Below are 10,633 nucleotides of genomic sequence, written 5' to 3' on the forward strand. Positions count from 1 at the left end.
AATGTAGGATGTGGAACAATGCTTTTATGTATTTTGTTTTGCCAATTGAGTCTGGTGTCCCCCATCACTGTGGTCCTGAGACGGTAGATCTATTGGATCTCTCTCCCATAGTGTCTGGTTGTCTGTGAGGGATTACTCTGTGTCTGTCTTCTATTGTTTCTGTAAGGATTTCAGGTGTTTTTTATCACTGGTGTCTGTGCAAGATTAGCCTCTGCTGAATCTATCCTTGGTCTAGAGTATACTCCTGTTCACTGACTCCCATCTGATCCTCTCAGGTGTTTATGTGTTTATCTGTAGCCTGGTGCTTGGTGTTAATGGCAAGTATTGTGGACACATTGGTTGGTATTAGCATCTGTCATCTATCTCTTATGTGCACAATTCGGTGTCCTCCCATTTCCCAATGTTATTATGGTGGTCACAGATCCTTTCCATATATCCTTCTCCCTACCCACGTCAGTGTGTGGGCCCCAACTAGCCCGATATTAATCCCTCCCCTTCCCTCCCCATCCTTGTAACCTACAAAGTGAGTTCCCTTTCCCAAGCAAATCGTTCTTTGTCTTTTTACAGTAATGGGCTCATACAGTACTTGTCTTTGTGCAGTTGACTTATTTCACTCAGCATAATGTCCTCCAGGCTCATCCACATTGTGAGATGATTTGCGTATCCCTCACTGTTCTTTAATGTAGCATAGTCTTCCATTGTGTGCATGTACCATAATTAGGTTATCCATTCATCTGTTGATGGGCATTTAGGTTGTTTCCATCTCTTTGCTATAGCGAATTGTGCTGCGATGAACATAGGTATACATATGTCTGTTCATGTACTCTCTCTCACCTCTTTAGGATATATTCTTTTTGAAAGATATTTTGTCTGGGTATAGAATTCTAGGTTGGCAGTTTTTGTTTATGATTTTGTTTCACTGTCTTCTTTCTTGCACTGTTTCCAAAAAGAAATATGATATGATCCTTATCTTTGTTGCTCTGTACATACAGTATCTTTTCTTCTCTGGCTACTTTTAAGCTATCACCTTTATCACTGGTTTCGAGCCATTTGATTATGATGTGCGTGGGTATAATGTTCTTCATGTTTCTTGTGCTTGGTATTCATTGAACTTGTTGGCTCTGTGAGTTTATACTTTTCATCAAGTTTGGAATATTTTCTACCCTTATTTCTTCAAATTTATTTTTCTGTCTCTTTCCCTCTCTTCTCTCTTTCAGGGCTTCAATTAGGCATATTTTAAACCCCTGGAATTGTCCTGTAGCTCATGGAGGCTCTTTAAATTTTTGAAGTTACTGTTTCTCTTTCATTTTCGATAGTTTCTATTGCTGTGTCTTCAAGTTTACTAATTGTTCCTTCTCCAGTGTCTAATTTGCCATCAATCCTATTCAGTGATTTAAAAAAAAAAAAAACAGATATTATACTTTAAATCTCTTGAAGTTAGACTTTTTAAAAAAATATTTTGTGTTTCTACTTAATATGTTTGGGAGCTCTGATATCATAGTGCCTAAGGCACTTGACTGCTAACCAGAAGGCTGGCGGTTCAAACCCACCAGCCACTCCTTGGAAGGAGGATGGGGCAATCTACTTCTGTAGTGGTACTGCCTTGGAAACCCAAGAAGGGGTCGCTATGAGTAGGGTCCGACTCGATGGCACATAACAACAACAACTTAATATGTTCAGTCTTTTCTCTAACTTCTTGAACATGTGGAACCCAATCATAATAATTGTTTTTATGTCCTTGTCTGTTAATTCTGTTATCTGAATCACTTCTGGATCTCTTTTGATTGATTGATTTTTTTTTTCAAATCCTTCTTATTTGTCATGTTTTCCTGCTCTTTGCATACCTGATAATATTTATTGAATACCAGACATTATGAACTTTACCTTGTTGGGTACCAGATATTTTTTAATCCTATACATATTCTTAAAGTTTGTTATGCAATGCAGTTAAGTAGCTTGGAAACCTTTTGGTCCTTCTGGATCTTGCTTTGTTAGACAGGACCACAGCAGTATTTAGTCCAGGGGTAGTTTTCCTTCACTAATGAGTACTCTATCCAGTGCCCCATGAATTAAGAGTTGTCCTGCTGTAGCTGGGTGATGAGAAAAGGAATACTTCCCAGCCTTGTGTGAGCTCCAGGGACTGTTCCTTCTAATCCTCGTGTAGTTTCTATGCACACACATACCCATCATTACTTAACTAAAGAATACAGCTCTCTGATGTTTTTCTCTGCAGCTTTTTTTTCTTTCTGGTACTCTGTCTTACAGACTCTGTCTCTGTTAGCCTCCCTAGATCTTAGTTCTGTCTCCTTCACTCAGGGAGATCATTAGTCTGTACCTGAGTTCTCTTCCCTACATTGCAGCCTAGGCAGTAAGCTGAGGCAACCTCAGAGATCAGTTCATTAGGTTCCTGCCTCTCGGTGATCACTGTCCTTCAGGGCCTTATTGTCCAGTGTCCTAAAAAAAAAAAAATTATTTCCTGAATTTTACCTAGATATTTAGTTGTTTCAGGCATAAGGGTAAATCTGGTCCTGTACTCTATCTTGACCAGAAGCAGAAGTCTTTGTTGCATGTTATTCTTGAGAGGCAGGTTGAAATTGTTGAAAGTGTGATGGATTTAAAGTCTAACGCCCTGGATTCAAGTCCCGACCTCTACCATCTGCTAGTTCTTTGACCCTGAGAAAGCCACTTAGCCTCTCCAACCTCTCTGATGCTTGGTTTTCTCTTCTGTAAAATGCTTACTCTACAAAATTGTGCTGAAAATGAAATGAGATGATAAATATATGTGGAAATATCTAGCTCAGCTCCTGAAACTTAAAAATTACTTAAATGTTCTTCCTCCATTTCTTTTTTTATATAAATAAAACAGCATAGTTATTTTAACCTCTGTCTTCCACACTAACCTACTTTGTCTATAGAAAAGCCATCTGCTGGCACCAGGCCAGAGTGTTTTATTATTGCTGTTATTGTTAGTATCTTGTTTTTCCATAAGAGGAAACATGTAAATAGCAGGTGTACATAAGTGACACATTTCTACAAAGCCTTCTCTGTAGCCTTGACCTGTGTGAGTGCAGGTTCTACTCTTGGAAGCATTTTCAAAGGCAGAATAAAACACTGACTTGAGGGGTTTTTGCACAGAAAGGACACCAATAGAGTTGTGCCCATCCACGAGTCACTTGTTGGTGCTGAACACACAGTCTCTTCTCTAGAAAAGACCCCCATTCATTCATATTTACAGGTTCCTTTTGATGGGCACATGAAGCAATCTCCAAACCAAGAAATGAGGCAGGAGCAGTTTCTTCTGCAACCATATCTCTGATCAAGTGTCTGAGACGTGTGTGACTCTCAGGCATGTGGGGTCGGGCTGTGTCCCCAGGACAGGAAGCACAGGCTGCTGTCCAGACTCGGACTGCTGGGAGCACCACGGCCTTTCCTGCTTCTTCTGCACTCACACTGCCAGGAATCTTCTTGCAGGTTTTCCTCCCCAGCCATTGCAATCACAGTTCCTTTTGCTTAATGTCTCCTTCAGTTGCTCTCAGTCACGCTTTCAGCTGCACATTCTTTTGGTGGTTCCCCTCCTCCTGGCAACTCACTCTCAATTTCCCACAGGATGTCATCTTCACCTTCCAAGTTGTTAGAGATGTGACACTTCCTGAATCTATGCACAATGGACTCACTTGAGATGCTATTCCACACCACCATGACCCATTCCAGAAAGAGACCAAGGGGTGGCTTCTTGGCATTCCCAGTTGTTCCTCCATTTTTTGTTAAGATACTTGGGTAGGCAAACATGTGAAAGTGGGGCCTTGACTCCTGGCTTTATGCATCCCAGTCCTGTGCCACTCTATCACAGTCACACTTCTTTTTTTGCCCCCAAAGGATCCAAAACTACATGTCACCTGGGTCACATACCACTCCCTCTCATATCTAATTTTCTTTTCTATAACAGAATGATTCAGAGTTGCCAGATGCATCTAGGAATCAATTTTAGGGATTTAACTACTGAACTGATACATTCAAAATTTACTAAAACGCTATGTGGTGGTATGACTGACCATCTTGGTGAAGTTATCCCGAGACACCATAGTTTGAGGCCACCTTTTCAGTCCTTTTGGGCTTATTCTTCATACCATTATCCACAGAGCTGCTCTCTGCCAGAGGTAGGTGGCAGATGGAGGAATGGAACTCCTTAGAACAACACGGACCCAAGCCATAAAACAGTAAGTCTGAAGCACTGCCGCTCTCACAGCCCTTTCTCTCTGCCTCCCTCTTGTAAACTTAGGTTACCGCATTCGCCTGGGCTCTAGCACTGACAAAAAGGACACAGGCCGGCTCCACGTTGACTTTGCACAGGCTCGAGATGACCTGTATGAGTGGGAATGTAAACAGCGCATGCTAGCAAGAGAGGAGCGCCACCGCCGAAGGCTGGAAGAGGAAAGACTGCGCCCCCCGTCCCCACCCCCAGTGGTCCACTATTCAGATCACGAATGCAGCATCGTTGCAGAAAAACTGAAAGGTACAGAAAGCAGCCAAGCTTCGTGATTACAAGAAGCTTTTTTTTTTTTTAAGGGAAATTTAATATATATATTTGTGTTGCTGACAGTTACCCTTTGAATTCTGCATTAAAGGACTTAGAGCCTAGCAGATAGAGAATTCTACCTAGTAACTCAAGAACCAGGAAATGTATCCCTTCTACCTGTGTCTCTGCTCCTTCGCTGTCCTGAAGGATTGCATTTTCTCTCCAGACATTAGGTGACTAGGAAGAAACCAATTTCCCCACGTTTTCACGTCAGAGAATTGTAGTTGTGACTCAGGACTTGGAATCTGTGCTCCTTCTTTCCTAGCGGATATAAGTTAGCTTTGAATTATAAACCAAATGAGTGAATCAGAATGATAGGACTTGATATAGCCCTGAAAACTCTGGTTAAGTCTGCATTTTTTCAGATGAGAAAGGGGGGGGGGCAGAGAGGCATAGTCACAGTGCACATTCTTCTTAAATTCCTCAAAGACTTACTTAACACCACCTTATTGACTCCACCCACCCAGCACTAATGCTATGAATTGTCCTTGCTCCTTGTGCTATAGAGTTAGCAAGATGCTGCTAATTCCACTTTCCAAATAGGTCTCCTTCACCCAATTGTTTGCACCATATAGCCTAAGGGATTCCCACATTTCAGAACTTCCTTGCTTGAATTAATGTTGTCTTCCTTTAACAGAAAAGGAGAAAACTTGGAGTCCAGAACAGAGACAGAAATAATGATTACAATTTGAAAAACAGAAAAGGCTGAATCTTTGGTAAGATGCCAGGTCCAAAACTGTTTACGTGATACCAAACAAGTCAATTTGAGTTTTTTTATAAAAAAAAAAAATTAATTTGTTTGTTATGTGGACCTCGAGAAAAGCAAAAACTGAGCATCAGCATAAAGGCTGACGTCTCCTTATATGTCTGCACTGAACAAAGGGCTCCAGGCAAGAAGTTCAAGTGGCAACTGTGGAAAAGGAAAAACTGTTTACACACCTTTCCATTTGAACTCTGTAAATATTTTTTCATACTGGTGGAAAATTAAAGTAAAAGTTCTAAATTAAAAGAAAAAAAATGCAATGAGAGACCTTTCACTCGACATAGATGTTTCTGGCCAGAAGGATGTGAAGCCCTCCACCACGGCTGTCCTCAGAGGGGTCTCGAACAGCAAGATCTGTAAGTGTCTATCTCAAGCGCTGGATCAGAAGCGTTGGAAGAGCTGTGCTAACTAATCAGACAGCAGCGGATAACTCCTAACTAGCTAACTAGCTGCAGTTGTCGTCTTGGAGGGTTCCTCAGGCAAGAACAACAGGTTGTGGAGAAATGTAGAAATAAAATGAATTGTTTCACAATAGACTGTGACTGCGGCTGAGTAGAAGGCCTAGAGCTATGGATTGGATGCAAGAGTGATGTTATAAAAGGTCACATGGAAGATGTGTTTATACCTTAAGAATTAATCACATAACTCTTTCTTAAGGCTCCTTCCAACACTATAATTCCATGGCTCTAGGACAAAGTTACTATGAAATAAATTCAGGTAAACTCAAGGCTCAAGTTTACTTTTCCCTACGGAAACACAGAATTGTAGAAACCTGAAGTTCCCTCACTGTTCATTCACACACACACACACACACACAGGTGAAGAAATTTGCAGTATGTGAAAGCTATAATATTGGTAAAGAAACTTTTATCTTAAGGGAGAAAGAAACCATCTTCTTTCTGAAATTCTTCACAGACCACACCAATCTGGCTGCTGTTTGAGTCTTTCCCTTCTGTCTTTCTGCTGCCTGGGTGCAAGTAAGTGTGTGTGTGGCCTCTTCCTCGGCAATTCATTTCACAACCACTGCCCAAAAGCCCTGGTGGCCTCCCCGCCAGCATTTGGGGGAAATAAATTACAACTTAGTTACTTTTGATGATTGTAAATATAATTCTTTTTCAGATGACTCCAAGTTCTCTGAAGCCGTGCAGACCTTGCTAACCTGGATTGAGCGAGGAGAGGTGAACCGTCGCAGTGCCAACAACTTCTACTCCATGATCCAGTCGGCCAACAGCCACGTGCGCCGCCTGGTGAATGAGAAAGCTGCCCACGAGAAAGACATGGAAGAAGCAAAGGAGAAGTTCAAACAGGCCCTTTCTGGAATTCTTGTTCAGTGTGAGTGGAAGTCTGAGTTCTACTGGAGGCTGACAGGGCACTTAGTCACCACTCTCTACCACAGCAGCCCAGGCCTACAGAGCCATCCCTGTGTGATGGGCAGGGCTTTCTTCCTCTGCCTTGTGCTCTCCTGATGTTGCCAAATTCCCAAGGTCCACTTCCACAGGATGCATGGAGGCATCACCTCTTTTCATTTTCTCCAGCGTCTCTGCTTCAGTTCCTTAGAAACACTAACACATAGGCCACAGTCCTGCACATTGTACTTTTTCTTGTTCTCCAGAAACCCTGAGTCTCAGTGGAAAATTTAAGATTTCATTGGTGAAGCATTTTTTAGCTTTTTTTCAGATTTGGATCATTATCACGTAATACACTTTTTAGGTACTCCATTTTAGTGATCAACTATGTTTCCCAAGGGGATTGACTGGGGACCAAATTTGCTCTTTGTATTTCTGTTGCCTTTCCTTTGCTGGGTATCACAGACACCATGCCAGGGAGTGGGAAGCCACTGAAATGGCCATTTTCAAAGAGACGTACGGCTCTAAACCTTTGCAGGGTCTCTTAAATATTTGAGACAGAACAGAGAAATTCTCAAGTGATATTGGTGCTCACTATGTTATAGAACTATACACTTACATCTTTTCAGTAAGAAACTGTATTCACCTTAAGAATAAGGGTACAGTTTTATGATTTTGCTTTTAAACAATTAAGGTCCACTCTTCCCATATAGTATACTTGACTCATACATAACTGGGATTAAGGAGGAGTTCTCTTTTCCATTTTTATTTTTCAAGTATTTGTGGGCATAAAGTGCAGGAGGAGAAAGCACATATCTTCAGGACTTCAGAGTAAGTAGAAAGAGAGCAGCAAAACATCACAGGGATGTAAATCCTCGAATCAACAGAAGACAGGGTACAAACAGTGCTATCAAGAAAGAAAGAATGCCTCTGCATTTTCTTACTGTGAACACCCGGCCAGGGGCTCTCATCCTGCTTTTCTTTTTCCAAAAGAGTCATGTCTAGGCTTCCCCTCTTGAACTAGGTAGGATAAAGGCCCTCGGATATCTGTACACTGTTCTCCATTCAACACTTGAAGCAACCCTGCAAAATACTCTCTAGGACTGCATTTGCCTAGTATTCCTCCATCAAAGTTATATTCCCCCAGTCAACGAGTCTATCTAGGTAGACTTGAAATAGATGCAATCCATCCTAGGTTTTAATTTGATGCCCCTGGTTCAATATATCTCCAAATACTACAAGGCTGAATTCTGGTGAAGTGAAGCATCCAGGCTCATTGTGAAGGGCCAGCTGATGAAAGGAACCAGAGCGAGAAAGGGCTGGTGCAGTTCACCGCTTGCTGCAATGCTATGCGGGGTCAATAGACATTGGCTATGACTCTTGCCTCACCTGCCTGAGTGAGTCCAGACAGCCTGCATTGTATCTTTGGTCACCATTTCACTCCAGAGTTTCTGGTGTTCACTTTGATGTCTTGATGTCTCTGCCTTTGAGTTCCCTTTAGGATCATGGTACCCCAACACACAGCCTTTTCCAAGCATGACTACTGTCACGTATCCTGTCATAACAAGAAGATATAGCATGCCTGATGTTTCCCTTTTCTTTCTTTTCTCTTCTCTTTTGCCATCCCTGGATGACACCCTGGCCTGATCCAACTGCTGATTGGATGCTGCAGTTGAGCAGATCATGGCTGTGTACCATTCCGCCTCCAAACAAAAGGCCTGGGACCACTTCACAAAAGCCCAGCGTAAAAACATCAGCGTTTGGTGCAAACAAGCTGAGGTTGGTAACTTTTTTCTCTGGAAGCCCCTCAGGGGGACAGTTTCTTCCTTTAACATGTTATTGATTTGGAGTTTAGCCAGCATTAAATAGTGCCAAGCTCCCTGGTCACAAGGCCCTAATGAAATACTTTAAGACATGTTCTATAGCCTGTCACTGTGCCCAGACCACTTGCTGCCAAAAGGGTAATAAATGCTTACACTTTACCTTGGATGCCTTTGGCTGGGTGGAAACCTCAGTAGTGAAATTGTAGCTGGGATAACTGTAAGTTTACTTCTCTAAGCTGGCTAGTCTGGGGTACAGTAATAATCGGTGACCTGTGTTTCTCGGGCGAGCAGTATCAGGGCTGCCTTACGTTGATTAGAGTGCCTTGCCAGTTGAGGCTGGAAGCTGCCTGCTGTTAACACTGGAGCACTGCAGTGGCTGAGCTGCTTTTATCACACCTTTTCAGTGTCTTCATAGGTGGCATCTTTAAAGATAACAGAGGATTCTGATCTCAGATTAAGGTTGATACACAGCTTTCTGTTTGTGCCAAAGTGGCATTTTAGCATAATATTAGAATATGTGCAATGGTGGCGTAGTGCCCAAGGCATTTGACTGCTAACCAGAAAGCTGTCATTTCAAACCCACCAGCTACTCCTCAGAAGAAGGTTGGGCAATCTAATTCCATAGTGATACCACCTGGGAAACCCCAGGAGGGGTCACTATGAGTTGGATCAGACTCAATGGCAGTGAGTTTGGTTTTGGTTTGGTATTCTGAATCTGAGATTAAAAGCCAATATAGGAGGTTTGTTTTCACCTATGTGCCTTTGGCAGTGGTGGGACCTATGCCTCAAACTCTGCTGTTCCTAAAGGCAACTTCTTTACCCAGCCCTGATACTATCAGTCTATTTATGCAGCAACTGACTCAACTTCAGTTCTTAGTCCTCTTTGCAGTCAGGAGCTGGCATAGTGGATAAAGCATCCGGCTGCTAACCAGAAGGTCAGTGGTTCAAACCTGTCAGCCTCTCTGTGGGAGAAAGATGAGGCATTCAGCTTCCATAAAGACTTGCAGCCTTGGAAACCTATGGGGCAGTTCTGCTTTGTCCTCCGGGGTCACTCTGAAGTGGAATTGACTTGATGGCAGTGGGTTTTACCAGTCTGGCAGCGGTCCTCTTGCATCTGTCGGTACAGATTATCATATTCCTAAGCATCTGAATAGCATTTTAAGGCATTTACATTTTACAGAGGCACTGTCGTATCCATTATCCCACCTATGTGAGCCTCGCAATAGATGTGATGTAGTGGATAGAGCATTGGACGTGAGGTCATATGTGAATTCAAATCTCAGCTCTGACAAGTTATAGCTGGGTGACTTGGAGCAATGTACTCAACCTTCCTCAATCTCTATTTTTTCATCTGTAAATTGGAAATAATACTAAATCATAATAATGAAACCAGTCTTAAAGTATTAAATGAACTAAGAGATGCATAAACAGTGTTTTTTTAAATTATTTTGTAAATTGCATATTTTGTAGGACTTTTAATAGTAATGATAGAGAAAAAAACAAGGAAAACTATTTAATGAAAGCATGATATTTAGCTTTGGTAAATGACTTTAGAGCAGTTAAAAAAAGACATTGCTTTAAAGAACTCAGAATCAGAAAAAAAACCACTAAATTATTTAAGAACACATATATTTTAAAATATATTATAATTTATTTACACCATTGGGAAGACTCAACGGCACATGACAACAACAATGTTAGTAAGCTGCACATTTCCTGAGGTCTATAGAGAACTAAGGAGCTCTGGTAGCATAGTGCCTAAGGCATTTGACTGCTAACCAGAAGACTGGTGGTTCAAACCCACCAGCCACTCCTCAGAAGGCAGACTGGGCAATCTATTTCCGTAGAGATACTGCTTTGAAAACCCAAGGAGGGGTTGCTATGAGTCTAATCGACTCAAAGGCAGTGAGTTTGTTTTTTTTTCTTTTTTTTTAATTATAGAGACCTAAGAACTCTGCATCCTCTCACCCAAAATTATAGCAGAGCTTCCTTGTCAGAACAATGAGGATAAAGTATGCAGCCAGCATGACTTGACGAGAGCTGTATGTTTCTGCGGTGTAGTATATTACTTAGTGTGGCTTTTCTACCCATAAGTCTTTGTAAACTCCAAGGTGGGATTTTCTAT

General features: G+C 41.9%; 1 protein-coding gene across 1 annotated transcript in view; it reads left to right on the forward strand.

Moving 5' to 3' along the window:
• ENOX2 (ecto-NOX disulfide-thiol exchanger 2) overlaps positions 1 to 10,633 on the forward strand; it is a 102,598-nt gene that overhangs the window by 54,543 nt on the left and 37,422 nt on the right. Inside the window, exons 5-7 of the mRNA XM_042782944.1 lie at positions 4,280 to 4,513; positions 6,459 to 6,671; positions 8,358 to 8,464. Of these exons, the coding sequence (XP_042638878.1) occupies positions 4,280 to 4,513; positions 6,459 to 6,671; positions 8,358 to 8,464 (554 nt within the window). The remainder of the gene's footprint in view (positions 1 to 4,279; positions 4,514 to 6,458; positions 6,672 to 8,357; positions 8,465 to 10,633) is intronic.

Source organism: Orycteropus afer, unplaced genomic scaffold, assembly GCF_000298275.1.
Source record: "Orycteropus afer afer isolate SDZICR_OR568_19922 unplaced genomic scaffold, OryAfe1.0 scaffold00538, whole genome shotgun sequence".
Taxonomy (NCBI): domain Eukaryota; kingdom Metazoa; phylum Chordata; class Mammalia; order Tubulidentata; family Orycteropodidae; genus Orycteropus; species Orycteropus afer.